Raw genomic sequence first — 18719 nt, forward strand, 5'->3', positions numbered from 1 at the left:
CCATGGGATTCTCCAGGCAAGAATACTGGAGTGGGTTGCCATTCCCTTCTCCAGTGGATCTTATTTATTTCCCTGATGGTCTGGACTTCCCTGAAGACTTTTAATTATATTTATTTTATATTTATTTGGCTGTGTTGGACCTTAGTTGCGGCACGCAGGCTCGTTAATCTTCCTTGTGGCATGAAGGATCTCTAGTTGCAGCACTCGGGGTCTTCCAGTTGAGGCATGGGGAATCTTAGTTGCGGCATGTGGGATCTAGTTCCCTGACCAGGGATCAAACCCAGGCCCTTCTGCATTGGGAGCGTGGAGTCTTAGTCATCAGGGAAGTCTGGACCATCAGGGAAGTCCCCAGTGGCCTTTGAAAGCACCCAGTTGTCTGCCCAGCAATTCCAGAAAACATTCTCTGACTTATCACTAAATCTACCTTTCCTCCAACAACAGAGTTAAAGGAAAAAAAAATTATTTCTGCTTCCCAGCTTTCAGGTCTCTACCTCCTGACTCCCTCCATGGTGTGAAGTGAGAACCCTAGCCCCAGCACTGCAGACCTCCTGGCCTTGACTGTCTGTTCTTCCCAGCTCACCTGTTGGTGGAAGCAAAGCCACATTCTCTTGCTGATCCAAGAAACATCAATGGGAAGCTGCTGGGTCCCTCCAGGAACACCCACCCCCCACCCCCCGCATTCCACCAAGGCAAGGACCGGAGACACCTTGGACTTTCCTGAGCCTCACAGCCCATGGCCAACCCATCACCACGTCCCTTGCTTCTGCCTCTCAAACACTTCCTCTCGTAGAACCACCTCCTCTCGTCACTATGCCTGCCACTTCTTCGGCTGGCCTGCTGTTTCTCTTGTAGATGAATCCAGCAGCCACCTCACTGATGCCACCTCAGGGCATCGTACACCTGTGTATCCAAACTTGCTTAAAAACGAGACGTCATACATATCATGGAGGCCTTCTTGAACCCCTTCCCACACACCCTCCCCCTCTGGCCTGTGGTAACCACTCGCCTGAGTTTGGCATTCCTCATTCCTTTGCTTATCTTTTGTTTTTCGACTGGGCTGAATAGCTTGTGGGAGCTCAGTTCCCTGACCAGGGATTGAACCCAGGCCCACAGCAGTGAATGTATGGAACCTTAACCAATGGACAACCTGAGAATTCCCTTGTTTGCCTATCTTGGTATCTTTGCATATATGTGTATCCCTGGACAACACATACAGATCTTCCATGTTTCATTTTTAAGTTTATATAAATAAAACAATTTGTTTTCCTTTGCCCACTCCACATCCTGTTGGTGACATTCATTGGAGTTGACAGGTGTTACTCCAATTCAGTTTTCTCTGTGGTGGGTTTCCACTGCACCTCCGCTGTCCACTCCCCCAGTGACAGCATCTGCCGTGTCCACTGTGGGCCATTACAATCTGCCCTGAGCCCCTGGGGCCCACGTGCTGGTTTGTCCAGGTTTATACCCAGGGATTTGCTAGGCAAAGGGACACACCATCTTCAGCTTGACAGATACTGCTAGATGACCCTCAGGGTGACCGCACCAACATAACCTTTTGGTAAACTCTTTCTGTGCCCAGGCAGGAAGGTGCCTCTGCCCTTTAACGGCATTTAGAATTATTTCAGGTTTGGGTTGTTTTATTTATTTATTTATTTGGCTGTGGCACATGGCATGTGGGATGTTCGTTCCCAAACAGCTTGCAGTTATCTTAGTCCCTAGGCCAAGGGATCAAACCCACACCCCCTGCAGTGGAAATCCAGAGTCTTAACCGGTAGCCTGCCAGGGAAGTCCCCCTCTGCCTTTTAACTACCTCCAAACAAAATGACTTAATTCCACCTGCTGACATCTAGTTTGTCAAGCCCCTCCCCAGACCTCCTTCCCCCACTTTTACAACAGGCCTCTCACAACCTGCCCGCCTGGGGCAGCCAGCGGCTAGTATGACACCCAGAGCAAAGATGTTGCCAGCAATGATTCTGAAGACCAACAGGCAAACATCTCACCCTAGATTTGCCATTCTGGCTATGTGCCTCTGGGCAAACCACTTTTCCTCTCTGAGCCTGCATTTTCTCCCCTGCAAAATGGGGATAGAGGATAGGCACTTTCACTGACAACAGGGGCATGATGATGATAAAGTAAGCCTGGAGATGCGACAGGCGCTCCATAGAGGAGCTGTGACTATCACCTTTGGAACCTGCAGCTTTGCAGAGGATGCCAATGACTCTGCATCTCACTCAGGCCTACTCTGGTTGTGTGAGACAGAAACCCCCCATCAAGCCGGTTGAAGGAAACTGGTCATTTATTGGCCCAAGTAACTGGCAGTCAGAGGGGGCGTCTTGCTTCAGCTCTGACTGGGTCCAAGCATTCTGACGCCACCAGGAAGCCAGCCCTGCCCACCTCCAGGCCGTCTCTCCCCTCCACGCTGGCTTCGTTCTCAAGAGACTCTCCAGGTGGGGGGCTCCAGGGCCACGTTCTCCCTGCTCCACGACTGCCATGAACAAGAAAGCTTCTCCTTCCTGATGCTTCCCGCCCACATCCAGCGCTGGGCCTCACCCTGGCCAGGTTGTCACACGCTCGCGCAGGGAAGCCAGTCACAACAACCAGGGTATCCACCAGACCCTGCGACTCGGAATGGGGTCTCAGAACAGCAGTCGTAGAACCACCACGTGGGAGCTCCTTAGGAATGCAGAGTCCATCCAGGCTCCATCCCAGATCGACTGAATCTGAATCTGCATTTTAGCAAAACCCCCAGAGTCATTTGTACATCCAAGCCTGAAGACGACTGTGCTGCCCGTTAACATTTTCAGTCGCTTAGACAATTTTTTAAAGTTCTGTTTTATTAAGAACCACAAAAATTAAGAATTAAGAAGGTCCTCTGAGGTCAGCGGGTCAACTCCTCTGTTTTAAAGATGGGGAAACTGGGAGCCAGCGGGGAAGGTCTTACTCCAGACGCCCACCCAGTGCTTCCCCACGCCCCCTTCTCCCATCATCACAGCCGTCGCCTGCCACTTCCAAGGACTATCTTGTGGGGAGACATGTCCGAGCCCCAGGAGTGCCAGCCGGGGTCAGAAATGGCCTCACTCAGAAGGCGACGTGTCCCAGGCTTCATGCAGTCACTCACACATACCTGGTCGGGACCCTTGGGAGCACGAAGGGCCTGTGAGAATGGAGATCCAGAAACACACATGCATTCACACAACCACACAAGTCTTCAGACACAGCCCACTCTCACCCTGATTCCGACCCATTGGCCAGCCAAAGCCAAGAGTACTGCAGACCGCACCAGCCTTTATTCTCTGACAGAGCAGGGCTGGGGCCAGGGTGGTTCATTCTCAGGCTGTGTCAGAAGATGCAGAGTTTAGGGGCCACAGAGACCGGACCCCAAAGTGACAATAAGTTAGGGGGAAAATTCTCAGGCTTTTGTCAGGCCGCAGCCGGGGCAGGGTGCCAAGTGGGGCCCCGCAGAGCCACCGCCAGCCGCCCAGCTCAGCATTCCCAGGCGAGGCTGGTCCCAGAACAGGCACGGCCGCATGCTGAAAAACAAGAGGACAGGGAGATGGGGACGGGCTGTGAGTCAGTGGGGAGGTCATCGATGGGGGTCAGAGGGGGTCCCCAGAGTCAGAGAGAGAGGGCTGAGAGGGTGGGAAGGTGAGGGGAGGGAAGGGTCAAGGGCCTACAGGCCCAGGGCAGGGCTGGGGTGGGCAGGCCCTCTCACCAGGCCCTCAGTTCAGCTACAGATTTTCGTAATCCGGAGCTTCCTCGTCCTCCACCTCCTGGGAATTCTGGGTGTCTGTGAGGGAAGGGGAGGCTGCTCTTCAGCTCATAAAGCGAACCCACCCCCATCTCCAAGACGGCTCCCTCAGGGTCTGCCCCACCTCCCCCACCCCCTCCACACACACACACCAGGCTTGGTTTTCGCCCCGGGCTGCAGCTCCTGGGACACGTTCACATATTCCCGGCTCCCATCTGTGGGGACAGGTCAGAAGGAGGGACAGCCACACCCAAAGGGGGACAGGTTACACGGAGGATGAGAGAGCAAGAGGACACCCAGGCAGAGGGTGAGGGAGCCACGGGGGGTCAGGGGACTGGAGACACCCACCCCAGGATGGCGTGAGAGGAGGGGTGGGGGAGGGGGCAAGAGGGAGGGAGGAGGGATGGCAGACCCCAGGAGGGCGCTAGGAAGGCCCCCCCACTCACTCAGAGACGCGTCGGCACTCTCCTCACTCTCAGGAACATTCACGTAATCTTCCCCCGACTCCACTAGAGAAAAAGCATGGGCGCCCCAGGCGCTGTTACCCAGACTCCCCAAATGCAGACACCCAAGACTTCCCACGCAACCAGCCCGAGCCTCCTGCACACAGACCACCCCCCCCCCAGAGATCATGCCCACCGTCAGCCCAGAGTGGTACAGTGAGGCCGGTCCTGCAATGCCCATGGCCATGGAGAGAAGCTGGGCAACTTAACCAGAACTGAAGAGGGGAAACAATTGTGGGAGGAGCAGCAACAGACCCCAGCGTGGCCCCCAGGCCAGGGGAGCAGGGACACGGAGCAGCTCGGGGTGGTGGGGCTGGGCGACATGTGTGGAGAAGGAAACAGCACGCAAGGCTGGGTGCTGTTGGGGTGTCATCAGCCCCACTGGCTCCTCCTCCTCAGCCAGGCCTGCCCTGACCCCCGCTCCTGTCCTCGTTCCTTCCTGGTCCCTCGCGCCATCGACGCCATTTTATTCTTTCAGGGGTTGACTTATTTTCTCCATGAGGCTGGAGACAAGCAGGTTTCGGAGCCAGACTGCCCAGGTTCAAGTCCAGCCTCAGCATTAACTAACCTCAGACGATCTACCTAACCTCTCCGGCCCTAGGTTTCGTATGATAGGGTGAGGAATGGTACTCACCGCAGAGGGGTGTTGTGAAAATGGTGAGTTAAATAAAATAAGGTCTGTCATATAGTAAGTGCTGCCAAGACTTCTGTTAAAAACACAAATCATTGTACAGATGGGACAAGTGAGAGGCAGGAGGGGAAGGGAGAAGCTCAAAAGCCCCTGGGAAGTGCGAGGTTTAATATTAATAAGTTGGTTGGGAAGATCCCCCAGAGAAGGAAATGGCAACACTCTCTAGGATTCTTGCCTGGGAAATTCCGTGGACAGAGGAGCCTGCCGGGCTACAGTCCACGGGGTTGCAAAAGAATCGGATATGACTTAGCGACTAGACAACGACAACGAACACACATAAAACTCTTAGTAGCGCATGTACTAGGCCCTCAGTAATGTGAGCTGCTTTAATCACAACTCTATCTCATTAGCAATGATTATTTCAGGGGCAACCAGTAAGTATGATGGATGAATTGCGTGAGTGGATGGATGAACATGAGTGAGTGAATGAATGAATGAAAATAAGCACTTAGACAGATGGTCTGGGGCCCAAGAGAGAGGCCATGAGTTAGGGATGATCTGGATGGCAAATAAAGCCAGGGTGTGGACATGATGGCACAGAGCAAGCATAGAAGGAAAAGAGTAACGGACACTGAAGATCACAAGACACTGATAAAAGCCTCCAAGAGGCAGGATGAAACCAAAACGAAGAGAGAAAAGTAGCCCAAAGGAAACTGAAACAACACTGGAAGCAGAAGAAAACTTTCCAAAGAAACCTAAAAAAGACAGCTGATCATCCCTATCCTTCGAGACTTGCAAGATGATATTGCCTTCATGAAACCAGAGAGGAGGCTCTGAGAAAGGAATATTCAGAGATGAAGAAAGAGCTTTTGGACAAGAAAGACAAAATAAAAGCTCAGAGTCAAAAGAAGAATAGAGTCAAGGAAATCTTGCAGACAATAAAGGCAAACGACAAAGAGGGAAGAGGAGAGAAAAGAAAAGAAGACCAGAGCCGGAAGTCCCCTAGCAGAGGACAGGAGGGCTAGAAAGAGAGAAGCGAGAAGATGGAGGGGCGCAAGGATCCAGGAGGAGAGGGAAGACCCGAGGGGCCACAGCACGGAGGGGCAGGGAGTGGTCAGACGGCCGACTCACTGGAGAAGGCGCTGTCTCGGAGGCCGGGTTTGCTGGACGCAGGAGCCGGTGAGACGGCGTTGCCAGTGCTGGTGGCTGGGTCCCTGTCAGGAAGCACCACCCTGCGGGAGTCAAGGGTCGAGTGAGCGAGGAGCCCTGGCCTCGGCCCCCACCTCCCGCCTGGCCACTCACAAGTAGCCCTCGTTGTTATAGTCATCGTCATCTTCGTCCGCATCCTCACAGGCTGCCTCTGGGGGTAACGACACAGGGTCAGTGGAGCCCAGGACGGGTCTCAGCCGCCTCCCAGCCGGGGCCACGGGGGTCCCAGTCACACCCTCGTTCTCGTAGCTGGCCACGCTGTTGGCTGCAGAGAGAATGTGAGAGGGAGACTGAGTCAGCTCGGAGGGGGCCTCTGCCCAGTGGCCCAGCCTGGTGGGTCCGGCTCCACGCTTACCACTGTCTGAGTCCTGCCGGGACGACGCCATACGGTGGGAGCCTCCGAGGGGCTGCGGGGACCTTCTGGGCATCAAAGGTCAGAGGTCATGCTGGGGTGGGGCTCTACGGGGAGAGGGCTTGCAACAGGGCAAGAGGCCCCCAATCCGAGGAGGTGAGGGGGTCAAAGGGGGGATTTGGCAGGGGGAGGGGTACTTACGGGATGGGGAGCAGGTCTGGCTGGCTCTGGAGCGGGTAGGGAGTGGCGGATGGCCGTGGGACGAGTGTGGCTGAGGACACAGGACCAAGCTGAAGGAAATGACTCCACACCTCACCCCCCTACCCTGGCCAGCGCCTCGAAGGGCAGACTGATCCCTGCCGCCCCTGGGGCCCTGGAGAGGCCTGGGTGGGGGGACACCATCTCCCTTCCCACCCCCAGCTCAGGCCATGTGGGCGGCCACAGAGGGGAAACAGAACAAAGGCACACGCTATCCCAGGCTAGGGGACCCTCTTCCCGCACCCAAGGGAAGGGACACTCAGGTACTCACGAGGCAGTTTGATCATGATGCTACTTGGGGTCAAACTGGCAGGAGAGACACAGCTCGGGTCAGCAGCTGGGAGAGGCCCTGGACCCCACCCCAGTCCCCCAGGGGCCCAGCCCCACACAGGGCTTTGAGGCAGGCGCACGGGGTCGACAGGGTGGACTCACCTATCGGAGACGGCCGTGTCATATGAGCCTGGGGAAGAGAGGGCCCGTGAGGCAGGAAAAGAGGGTGACGAGGGCAGAGGGTGATGGAGTATGGGGCTCTCAGCGTCTCCGCGTGCAAGAAAGAGTTACAGACAGTTAAAAGAGGGGGAAGGGGTCAGAGAGTGGAGTGAGAATCCCTGGCAGTGTGTCCGGGCATCTGGTCAACCCACCGGCACCCACTCACCTGGCAGCTCCCGGCAACGCACACACAGAGCCATCAGCAACACGGCCAAGAGAGGCAGCAGCAGGGGCCCCAGCACGTAGACAGCCAGGCTGACCGCCTCCATCTGCTTGGACCAGGCCCAGCTGCTCACTGCACACCCCTCCACACGGAGCAGCAGGGTGACGGCCAGGCCGGGAAGGGCACCGGCCGCTGGCTGGGAGCCTGGTGGAGGGCGGGGGGGTCCCTGGATCCCCTCCCCTCGCTGGGCTGAGCGGGCGTCAGCGCTGGCTCTGGAAGACCCTGGACCCCAGGGTGGTCAGGCCAGGGCCTGGGCTGGAGTCTGGGGCACCAGCCACCCCTACACAGACCCTGTGCCCCAGCCCTACCTGCCCCTCGCTCCGCGCCCGCCTCTCCTCAGCGCCTGCCTGCCTGTGGCAGGAAGCTGTGGTGAGCGCCGGGTGAGGGCAGGAAATCATCGGGGCTCAGCCGGCTACACCCGCCCCCTTTCCCACCCCCACCCAGCCAGTGAGGAGGGGGAGGAGGCCGCCTCAGGAGCCACCCTGGGCCCTCTAGAAGGGTCAGCTGGTCTCCCTGGTGAACTGCAACTCATACCCGGGGGAGGAGGGAAAGATGCTTACAGGCTGGCCAGCGGCTGTGGCCTCCCCAGCCGTGGCTCATGGAGGCAGCAAGGACAGAAGCTCCGACACCGCGAATTCTGAGGGGCCCCCGGGTGTGCCCACCCCCACCTCACCCTGGCCAGCCTGCCAAGGAGGGCGGGCTCTAGGGGAGACACGGGCGTGACTCACGATCACACAGAGCCAGCTCACTCCACCCCAATGCTCAGCGGCTCAGAAGGACAGGGCTTTGCCCCAGGGCCCACGGGGGTCCCCCGACAGCCCCTGGGACCTTGGGACTAGAGAGGGGGCATCCCCCACCATCCAGAGGTCAGAGGTCCCTAACCCAGAGAGACTCCAGCAGGCACTTGGGGTCTGGCTACAAATTTTATTCAGTTACAAATAGCACCGAGCCCCGGGGCTGCTCCAGTGGCGGGGGCTCCCCTGTCCCGAGCCCCCAGTGTCCCCACCTGGCCACCCATGTAGTGTGTGGGAGCTGGAACATGGCCCAAGGCCCCTCCCAGAAAAAGGGCTAGCCGAGGAGGTGGGCCCTGGGCACCTCCCGGGGTGGGCCGGGGGCCAGCTGTGATAGGTCTGCAGACAGCAAGCGGTGATCCCTCAGATAAGCACACTAGACACGGGGACCCGGGTGGAGCGTCCTCGCTGGGGCACCACGATCCGGTCATCAGTGGACTCGGCCTCAGGTAACAGACCTGCCGGGGAAGAGAATCAGAGCCAGGGCTGGATGGACAGACAGACACAGGCCCAGGGAGGGGACAGACAAGCAGTGGCAAATGGACAGGGCAGCAGAGCCGGGCACACAGCAGGGCATGAGCTCATGGGTCAGGCAACCTCGAAGCCGAGGAAGGGGAGGGCTGAGGACTGACAGTGGCCAGGTACACGGGGCTGGGCGGGCAGACAGATGGACAAGCAGGCAGCATCATGAAGCTAGGCAGGGAGCTGTGGGCGGACAGCGGGGAGGCCCGACGGACCCTGCACGTGCAGCTGAGCCTGCCGGCGGTCGCTCTCAATGAAGATGGCGGTGCCCAGGAAGGCCGCACCCCCGAGCGCCCCCACAAAGGCGCAGAGCATGAGCGAGAACTGCAGGGCCCGGAACTCGGACAAGAAGGAGGGGGGCCAGTCCCGGCGGAGGCGGTCAGAGATCTGCAGGGAGACAAGGAAAGAAAAGTCAGGAGAGGGACTTCCCTGTTGGTCCAGTAGCTAAGACTTGGCCTTCCAGTGCAGGGGGCGCAGGTTTGACCCCTGGTTGGGGAGCTAAGAGCCCGCATGCCTCACAGCCAATAAACCAAAACATAAAACAGAAGCAATATTGTAACAAATTCAACAAAGACTTTGCAGAGTTTTTCATCAAAAAGTCTTTAAAAAAAAGTAGGAAAAGAAAAGTCAGGAGAAAGCGGCATGGAAAGGAAGCCCCCAAACTCCAGAAGAATTAAGACTTAAGCCAGGACCTCACCAGTGGAAATCTACCAAGACAAATCCTGCCGGCCGAGCTGAGGCTTCAAGGTGAGGGGTGCCTGGCACAGGGACTCGGATGCCTCACTTGGACTGGGCCCTCCAATTTGGCCTGTGCTCAGGCCACTGGCGACTGGCTGGTGCCAGGAACGTAGGGTCCCTTGAAGCCCACCCCAGGCCTGGCCAAGAGGTCCTGCTCACCGAACCAATGAGGTACGGGCTCCCAGCATCACCTAGCAGGTGGGACAGTACAATCTGGAAGGCTTCGGCAGTGGAGCGTCGTGTGGGGATCACCACGTACTGGTGGGAGAGAGGAGCAGGAGGCAGAGGGTAAGGACAGGACCGAGGCACACCCTAGGCTGACATCAGGGGAGTCCCAGCTCAGAGGTGTGGCTGGGATGAATGGCAGGGCAGGCCCAGACTACAGGCCCACTTGGGGCTGGAAGTCAGTCTAAGGGCTAGGTTCTCAAAAAGGGGTGACCATCACAATTCAAGACAAGTGAGGTTCCCTATGGGCCTTCCCAGGTGGCGCTAGTGGTAAAGAACCCGCCTGCTAATGCAGGAGACATAAGAGACATGAGTTCAATCCCTGAGTCAGGAAGATCCCTGGTGGAGGGCATGCCAACCCACTCCAGTATTCTTGCCTGGAGAATCCCATGGACAGAGGAGCCTGGAGGAGTACAGTGTCCATAGGGTCGCAAAGAATTGGACACAACTGAAGTGACTTAGCACACATGAGGTTTCCTACCCACCACCTGCTCCCATCAGCCACTGGGGTAACCGTGGGCCAACCACCTACTTACCAGCAGAATATCAGCCACGATGGCCCAGTTCATGGACAACAGTGTCTCTCCAATAAAAATGAAAATCTGGAGGATGGGAGGTAGGTGGTGAAGGAGGGGGCATGGGATGGGTCTCACCACAACATGAGCAAACACGTGGTGGGCTCACCAGGTACCAGGTCCCTCTATTAATTCCTTTGACCCTCACAACACCCCAAGGAGACAGGTGCTACAATCATTCCCATTTTACAGAAGAGCAAACACGTGGCGGGCTCACCAGGTACCAGGTCCCTCTATTAATTCCTTTGACCCTCACAATACCCCCAGGAGACAGGTGCTACTGGCATTCCCATTTTACAGCAGCTGACTCTGAGCACAGAGAGGTTAAGTCACTTGCCCAATGTCATACAGCTAAGCATGGCCAGAGCTGAGATGCAAACCCCGGCATTGCCACTCCAGAGTCGGCTCTGACCCCAGTCCTGCCCCCCAGTGCACCATCCCTCCACCCTGGACCCAGACCACCCCTCTAGACACCTGCTGGCTACTCACGTAGGTGGCCACGATGCTGCCACGGGCGCAGGCGAGGGACAGGAAGAGGAAGGGTGCAGAGCCCAGGAGGCCAGCAGCACAAACCAGTGGGTCAGCCCGGGGGTTGGAGCGGCGGAGGCGGCGGCTGATCTCCACGCCGAGGCCCACACCGAGGACCCCGGTGAGGCAGGTGATGAGTCCAAAGATGAGACTAGGGTAGGGAGAGGGAAAGAGGGGCTAGTCCTTCTGCCTGTAAAGCCCCCTAGCCTCACCCTCAAGGCCCAGAGAGGAAGATGGTCCATCCCAGCCACGCTCACAACCCAGGCCTATGCAGGTACAGCATCCCAGAGTTCACAAAGCTCCGAGAGGAAGGCACCTACTCCCAGACCAGGAAACTGAGACTCTGGGAGAGGAAGCAGCTGTGGAGTCAGGATTCAGACTGTCCTTGCCTGAGGCTGAATCACAGACCCTCTCCACTTCATCCCCTGCCACCTGCAGGGCCCCCCAGCCTAGTCCCCATCCCGGTACCTGTCAGAGGAAGAGCAGGAGTCTCCAGGAAGGCAGGGGGGGGTCTCCCCCAAGACCACACGGGAACGCAGCAAGAAAGCAGGGGCCCAAAGAGCCAGGGAGCCCGTGACGAAGGCCACAGCAGTGAAACCAAGGGAAGACAGGATGAAACTGGGACTGGACACAATCAGGAGGGAGGAAGTTAGACTCCACCGAGGTATCGGGTCAGAGAGACCTCTACTCTTCCTCTCTGGCTTATCTGAATTGTCTGGGCACTGGGTGTAAAGGTTGTCCCTGCTCCGAGGATCTGGGCCTGTAATTTAAGCAGCTGCCACAAAGGGGCCACAGTGATAGCATTCCTTACCTTGGGGATAGGGTCAGCTGACAGAACACAACAAACACCACACCCATGTAAATCTCAAAACAGACCCCAGGGCCTCCCTGGGGGCCTCAGATGTTAGGTTAGGATGGAACTAAACTCAGATCAAACCAGTCAGTTTCTAGTAAAGGAAATCAGTCCTGAATATTCACTGGAAGGACTGATGCTGAAGTTGAAACTCCAATACTTTGGCCACCTGATTTGAAGAACCGACTCATTGGAAAAGACCCTGATGCTGGGAAAGACTGAAGGCAGGAGGAGAAGGGGACGACAGAGGATGAGATTGTTGGATGGCATCACTGACTCAAGGGACATGGGTTTGAGCAAGCTCCAGGATTTGGTGATGGACAGGGAGGCCTGGCGTGCTGTAGTCCCTGGGGTCACAAAGAGTCGGACATGACTGAGCGACTGAACTGAAACTCACTTTCTTGCCAGAGCCCTCAGATCTGCCCACCACGAGGTGGGGTTCAGGGGTGGTGAGTCTGAGTGGCGCTCCACAGCTCCCCTTGGTGGCTCCCGTACTACCAGGAATAGCAGCACAACAGCCAACACTCCTAGACCTGGCGTCACCTGGGGAAAGAGTGGGCTTCAGGAAGGGAACAGACTGGGAGGTACTAGCCCTGGGGAATGAGAGAACATAAAGGGTGTATAAAGACAATTCAGGGCCCGAGACCTCAAACAACCAGTGAGTGCTTGCTCAAGGAAGTTAAACCTGTGACTGAGGGGCGGGATGACTGTCACTGTCAATGGATCCCCTTTCTGCAAGCCTAACTCCTCCCTCCTTGGCAACAACGGACTTTCCCTAAATTTCTTTTGGGAAACCACTCCCTACATCTCGCTCAACTCATTTGGTTCAAAGAGGGTTGAGGCTTGAAACCCAGACTTAGCCAACAAGAGTCACATTAACCTCCCAGGCCTTCCTTGGTAGCTGATTCAGTGGAAGGCACGTGACCTGCATTCATCTAATCAGACACCATACAGGACTACTGCTCAAGGATCCAGGCTGCTAAAGTTTCTAAATGGGAAGATAAACATGTGGAGCTTTCATTTGCTTGAGAATGAAGATAACATGGGGGAAAGCAGAGCTGAGAAAGAAGATGAGCAAATTCCTGGGACAGTGTGGGTGTCCTGGATTCAGCTTTACCTGAAGCTCACCCTGGGACCTTCCATTATGGAGCCAATACAGTCCCATGTGGGGGCTTACAGTTTACAATGGCTTCTGCCACTTGTAACCAAGAGTTTTATCTAGCATGTGGCTTCATGGTGAGAGCAGCTAGGCTTCCTGCAGGCTTAGCAGAGTGAGCAATGACTTAAAAGGGGAGTGCCTGAAGGTAAAAAAGGGTGAATCAGTGAGCATATTGCTGACCTTCTCCCAGGCTGTGACCCAACTCACCCGCAGAGCCCAGTGCCAGTCTCCAGCCACATCCTTCACTTTGGAGCCTGCAATGTAACCCAGACCACTGGGGAAAGAGTCGGGGAGGAGAGAGCTGGTCAGTCACGTCCCAGCTGAGGCCCTCCTGCCTCCCTATCAGGCTCGAGGTCCACTCACCTGCCCACCGGGATGGCAAAGTAGAAGACGCTGAGCATCCGACTCCGCTGGTCTGCCACGAAGAGGTCAGCGATGAGGGTGGGCGCGATGGTGGAGTAACTGGCCTCCCCAACCCCCACCAGGCCCCGGGTCAGGAGGAGCAGCCAGAATCGCTGGGGAATGAGATATGGGGGAGGTGGCACCCCACCCTGCGGCCAGCCTCCCCGCCAATCTCACCAGCCCACTCTGGGGAGGTGGCGGGGATGGCAGGCGAGGCCTGGGTTTCAGAAGCAAACAGACCTGAGCTTGAATCCTGGCTCCACTACTTACTAGCTGTGACTTTGAGAAAGCAACTTAACCTCTCTGAGCCTCAGTTTCCTTATCTGTAAAAGGGGATAATAACAACAACTTGTTCACATAACTACTGTGAGAACTGGACCACAAAAGGTCTATTCATCATTTTGTACCTATTGGTGCAAAATAAATCTTGATTTCTATCTCGTCCACCCATCCAAGACACCCCAGTAGTGAATAATGATCTTAGGTGGGGGTTTATCTGTCTGCCAAAGACACCAAAAGCCAACAAGGCATGATCACCGAAGGAAAGGACGCAGTGTCCGGGGCTGAGGAGACAGAGTCCCAGGGCAGAGAGAGTGAACAGACAGAGGAGAGTTCAAAGGAATAAAGAAGCAACAGCCGGGGAGGCGGGGCAAAAACCAGAAGAGGGGAGTCGGAGAAGTCAGAAGAGTTTCCGGAAGGAAGAAGTGGGTCAACAGAGCCAGAGGCTCCTGGGAGATTAAGGGAGAACAGGCCTAGGAAGTTGGGAGCTACAGTCAGCAACTGAGAGGGCCCTGTTGACTTTGGCGATGGAGTGGTGGGGGCAGGTAAGCCAGCGGTGCTCAAGGCGGGAGTGGGAGGAAAGGAAGTACAGGCGAAGCAGAGCCTTTGACCGGTTGCCCCTTCACCCAGACTGGAGCTGGGGTATGGGAGCCTTTGGGGAAGTCTGCCTAGGAAAAGGAAGACAAACAGAGGGCAGTCCGAGTACAGTTTTTCCCATGGCAGAGGAATGGGAGTGTTTGCTGTGCAGTGGAAGAGGTCAATGGCCAGTCAAAGGGCGAGAGGGGATGATGGACAGAAGAAGGTTCTGGAAGAACAGGGGAGAGGACGGGGTGGGCAGATGACTCAGGCAGGCAAGGGTTAAAAGACGGTATGGACCAAGGGAAGCACACAGCTCCCCAGGCCCAGTCTGCAGTGACTCCAAAGAGCAGCAGCGAAGACTGATGGGAGGGCGGGGGCAGGGGGTGGGGGTGGGGGGTGGAAGCAGGAACCAGCATGGGACCTCACCTCTCTGGGGATGAAGGACGACCCCAGTGTCACCAGAGACCAGAAGGCAATGCCCCCGCACATGAGATACTTCCGATTGTACCTGTCACCCAGGTAGCCAAACACAGGTGCCAACACCATGTAACTGGAGATGAACACTGGGGGGAAGCAGAGAGTCACAGCCCAGCCTCAGTACCCCTAGCCCACCCTCCACCCCAGCTCAGGGAGTATGAAGAGGGGTAGAATAACCCCCAATCCTGAAACCATCACAGCTTCCTTCCTGGGTATGGATGGATTGGGGTGGGGGGAGTAGTCGTCCAGCCCCATGTGCAATGTCTTTCAAATCTTCCACTGTAGAATAGATGGCCCAGCTGACTTATCCTATCCTCCACACCCTGGCCAGAAATCTTATCTAATCCAGCCCCTCCCTACCTCTCCAACCTCACGCTTATCCACATTTCCACTCTGCACCCCAATGGCCCAACTGCCAAGTTCAATACCAAATTAAGGCTTTGGTATCGAAGGCTATGGAGATGCTGTCCTCTCCATCTCAAACAATCTCTCCTCTCCCCTGAGCTTCACAGACCTCAGCTCCTTTACCTTCGGCTCAGAAACCTTCCCAACCACCACATATCCAATCTTTCTCTATCTCATCTACTCTGTCTTCTTTGACATAACAGTTATTCCTATAGAATACTATCTCATTATTAGTTCAGGGACTGTTGCCCCCTCATGCACAGCAAAACGTTAGCTCCAGGAAGAAAAAGACCTTGCCTGTATTGGGCATGACTGTGTTTCCAGCCCTTAACACAATGCCTGGCACAAAACAGGTGCGGAGAAAGACCTGTTTCTTCTCTAACTCAACAACTCTTTGGAGCTGGGCAGAACTGGACCTGTGATCCCATTCTCATTCCATCCAACTTTGGCTTAAATATCTTCATTTCCTTAGTGGCCTGGAGTGGAGCAGAGAACACTACAAGACCTTGTTTCAAGCTCCTCTTCTGCCTCAAACCTGTTGTATGACCCTAGGCAAGTCTTAACTGTTCTCCAAGCCTCCGTTTCTTTTTAAAAGTATAGCTTTATCAGCACTCCCTCCAGGGCCTGGCACAAGTAGGTGCTCAGAAATGCATGAAGGAGGGAAGGAAGGTAAAGAGGAGTTGGTCTTGGCTTTGTCTCTCCCATAAATCCCAAAGTTCTGAACAAGTAACACTCACCTCTTTCCCTTCTAGATACCTCCCTCTTCTGCCACTATTTACTGGGTGCAACATTGCACAACCCACTTCACAGGCACTACCTCATTTAATCCCCACATCAGCCCTAGGAGCTGAGCCTGGTTATTGAGTTCCATCTCACCCACAAGGAAAGTGAGGCTTAGAGAAACTGAGGGTCTTACCTACCATCACATTCAGTGAAAAGCTGATGTTTCAACCCATGTCGGCCTAAATATCATTACACTAAACTGACTCCCTCTTGAAATCTCGTTAAATGTGGTGTCCTAGTCAAACAGGACAGCTTCAGGGTAGAGTCGAGGCCATCTCCCTTAGCTCTGGCCACAGTACCTCCCAAAAATGAGGCCCCAGGCAGGCCAGCATGTGGCTTCAAGGAGGGCAGGACAGAAAGAAGAGCCACTGTGTGTGCCCAGCCTCCACTTACCGGTCTGGATGAGGCCGGAGCTACCGTCTCCGATGTCGAAGAACTGCTCAATGTCCGGAAGGACGCCTGGGAAGGAGAAGACTCAGGATGGGCCGTCCGAGGCAGCCCCACTCAGGACCCCGCTCCCTTCCCCTCTTCAAACTTTCTCCCAGAAGTCAGTACCAGCCACGGTGAAGCGGTCCATGTAGTTGAGGAGGTTGATGTAACACAACACGGCCACTATGAGAGCCGAACGGCCCGAAGATAAGCCCGTGATGCGCTGCAGTCCTTCCTGGTCCGGGACCTCGGGATCCTCGGACTTCGGATTCCCCATGGACCCCGGCAACCCTGGGGTGCCGGGCGCTGGCCCGTCGTCCGTGTCATCCGCTTGGCTGAGGAAGGGCGCGGTGTCGGACCCGGACATGGTCCCGGGGGGCCGCGCCCGCCCGCGCTACTGTCCCACCGACGATCCCACCTGCGAGGGGAGGAGGCTGGAGAAAGGAGGGAACCCAAGCGAGGGTGATGAGCCTGGACACACGAGAGGAGCTTGCCCCGAAGCACAGAGCCGGGGGATGGCGGCCGGGCTCTATCATGCGTCCCCGCGCCGGTGGACACACCGCGCGGAGGGGACCAGTGGAACTCGGGTGAGATCGGAGACAGGAACGGGTTGAGGAGAGTTTGTGATCCTCTGCTCCCCGGTTGAGGCCACCCCTCGCCCCGCTTAGGAGCCCACTTGCACTCGCGGTCGCTCAACCCGGGTGCTGCACCACGGCCACCGCCATGTTGTCTAAGAGCCGGTCATGTGACCCTGGAGCAGGGGCTGGGGCGGGAGACGCCCGGGCGCCCGACGCGGCTACGGAGGCCGCGCGCGCCCCTGCGGCGTCGCAGCCTCTCCCACGTCAGGTGACTCTGGCCGCTCACTGGGGTCCTCCGCCGGCTGCGTCCCCGCCGTGACCAGCGACCTAAAGGTAGGTGTCTGGATGAACTGGTGCAGCGCCTCCCCCTCTGAATCTCTGGCTCCCTTCTCTGCAGCGCTACTGGGCAGACCTCTTATCGGAGATCAAACGAGATAATGGAGCCTTAAAAGGTTTCCAAGGAAATAGTAAACATCTCTCATTTCAGTTCAGTCGCGTACGACTCTTAGCGACCCCATGGACTCTAGACGTGCCAACAAACAACTCTTACTCTCTCCCCCACGGTGTCCAGGTTGGGGCTTTCATACGTGTTGGATGAATGAATGAATGGTGAACAGCGCGACCCCGTCCCTACTTTTCCAGTTCCCCAACCCAGCTACCGGTAAACCCCTGAACTTTCCCAGCGGATGTTGAAGAAAGCGTCCCCAGGCCCCACCCGCGGCTTCTGGAGCCAGTGTTTCCTCACCTCCCAGCGGGACCAAGGTCCTTGCGCCCTCAGATGGTCTCACTTGGAATAGGCAGGGGCTAAGGAGACTCCTTTCCAATTCGTTTTGGAGAAGACTCTTGAGAGTCCCTTGGACAGCAAGGAAATAAAAGCAGTCAATCCTAAAGGAAATCAACCTTGAATGATCATTGGAAGGATTGATGCTGAAGCTCCAATACTTTGGCCACCTGATGCAAAGAGCTGACTCGTTGGGAAAGACCCTGATGCTGGCGGAGATTGAGGGCAGGAGGAGAAGGGGGCAACAGAGGATGAGACGGTTGGATGGCATCATCGACTTAATGGACATGAGTTTGAGCAAACTCCGGGAGATAGTGAAGGACAGGGAAGCTTGATGTGCTGCAGTCCATGGGATCGAAAATTGTTAGACAACGGCTCAGTGACTGAACAACAGCCCCAAGGAGACTTGAACACCACAGAGCCCTGGCACCAAAAACAGCTTGGTTCTTAAGCGTCTGCTCACCCCAATCGCCAAGCTACAGTTAATAAATATACACTCTAAGTAAAACTAGTGTTGTTGTTTACTTACTAAGTTGTGTCCGACTCTTTAGGACCCCATGAACTGTAGCCAGCCAGGCTCCTCTGTCCATGGGATTTCCCAGGCAAGAATACTGGAGTGGGTTGCCATTTCCTTTTCCAGGGGATCTTCCCAACCCAGGGATTGAACTCCAGTCTCCTGCATTGCAGGTGGATTCTCTACCACTTAGCTAGGAAGTTAACACTCATTGAACTGTAGATTTAAAATAAGTAAATGCTTAGGCATGTAAATTAAATTCCATTAAGCACCTCTGGACATGAATGAAAATAAAACTTTCTGGTTATAAAGACAAATATTTTGATGCTAACTGGTTTTGGCAAATGGGAAAAATACTTGATTCTTCACCAAGTACAGGTACCTTTTATTTTATTTTTGGCCATGGGGTATATTAGTTCCCCAACCAGAGGTTGAACCCATGCCCTGCAGTGGAAGTGAGGAGTACTAATCACTGGACTGCCAGTGAGTTCCCCCAGGTATCTTTTAATTTTATGGATGTCTTGATTAAAATTCCTTTAAGGTCAGATAAATAAGATTAAAATTCCTTCAAGGTCAGAAAAATAAATATATCCATACAGGTCTATCGGTTTCAACTGGAGCCCAGATTTTTGCTCTGGAAACTCTGGTTTGTGAAATATAAGTACATGTGGAATTTTGGGGGGAAAAA

At 55.5% G+C, this 18719-nt stretch overlaps 2 protein-coding genes and 1 long non-coding RNA gene across 8 annotated transcripts; 1 reads left to right on the top strand and 2 right to left on the bottom strand.

The window, feature by feature from the left end:
- Positions 1-3265: 3265 nt before the first annotated feature.
- On the bottom strand, positions 3266-7786 carry LAT (linker for activation of T cells). Of its 5 annotated transcripts, none has more exons than XM_061153082.1 (12): positions 7357-7786; positions 7134-7239; positions 6973-7007; positions 6645-6714; positions 6447-6508; positions 6327-6356; positions 6185-6242; positions 6014-6114; positions 4195-4257; positions 3901-3963; positions 3713-3787; positions 3266-3530 (listed from the first exon to the last, which is right to left on the bottom strand). In XM_061153082.1, exons 1-11 carry the CDS (start codon positions 7457-7459, stop codon positions 3729-3731), a joined length of 750 nt encoding a protein of 249 aa, XP_061009065.1. In that variant the 5' UTR covers positions 7460-7786; the 3' UTR covers positions 3266-3530; positions 3713-3728. The 5 variants fall into 5 exon arrangements, with proteins under 5 accessions (XP_061009065.1, XP_061009064.1, XP_061009062.1 ...); XM_061153081.1 differs by having other exon boundaries at positions 6447-6511; XM_061153079.1 differs by having other exon boundaries at positions 6185-6356; positions 7357-7785.
- A 536-nt stretch (positions 7787-8322) lies between these two features.
- SPNS1 (SPNS lysolipid transporter 1, lysophospholipid) lies at positions 8323-16897 on the bottom strand. Its single transcript, XM_061153083.1, has 12 exons — positions 16285-16897; positions 16123-16188; positions 14491-14627; positions 13168-13319; positions 13012-13078; positions 12043-12188; positions 11261-11416; positions 10754-10943; positions 10226-10291; positions 9624-9722; positions 8942-9113; positions 8323-8662 (listed from the first exon to the last, which is right to left on the bottom strand). The coding sequence occupies exons 1-12, from the start codon at positions 16523-16525 to the stop codon at positions 8568-8570; spliced, it is 1587 nt and encodes a 528-aa protein (XP_061009066.1). The 5' UTR covers positions 16526-16897; the 3' UTR covers positions 8323-8567.
- A 38-nt stretch (positions 16898-16935) lies between these two features.
- On the top strand, positions 16936-18025 carry LOC133063568 (uncharacterized). Of its 2 annotated transcripts, none has more exons than XR_009694439.1 (2): positions 16936-17069; positions 17224-18025. It is a non-coding gene; the product is annotated as an uncharacterized LOC133063568 (long non-coding RNA). The 2 variants fall into 2 exon arrangements; XR_009694438.1 differs by having other exon boundaries at positions 16937-17069; positions 17308-18025.
- Positions 18026-18719: the final 694 nt, after the last annotated feature.

This window comes from Dama dama, chromosome 10 (assembly GCF_033118175.1).
Source record: "Dama dama isolate Ldn47 chromosome 10, ASM3311817v1, whole genome shotgun sequence".
NCBI lineage: Eukaryota > Metazoa > Chordata > Mammalia > Artiodactyla > Cervidae > Dama > Dama dama.

Coding starts and splice junctions, on each gene's coding strand:
- LAT (XM_061153078.1), bottom strand. CDS start 7,459: ATGGAGGCGGTCAGCCTGGCTGTCTACGTGCTGGGGCCCCTGCTGCTG. Junction 6,115..6,184: donor TATAACAACGAGGGCTACTT/GTGAGTGGCCAG, acceptor TGACTCCCGCAG/GGTGGTGCTTCCTGACAGGG. Junction 3,788..3,900: donor CGGGGCGAAAACCAAGCCTG/GTGTGTGTGTGT, acceptor CTTCCCTCACAG/ACACCCAGAATTCCCAGGAG.
- SPNS1 (XM_061153083.1), bottom strand. CDS start 16,525: ATGTCCGGGTCCGACACCGCGCCCTTCCTCAGCCAAGCGGATGACACG. Junction 12,189..13,011: donor ACTGGCACTGGGCTCTGCGG/GTGAGTTGGGTC, acceptor CTCTTTCCCCAG/GTGACGCCAGGTCTAGGAGT. Junction 8,663..8,941: donor GGCTCAGCTGCACGTGCAGG/GTCCGTCGGGCC, acceptor CTTCCCCGGCAG/GTCTGTTACCTGAGGCCGAG.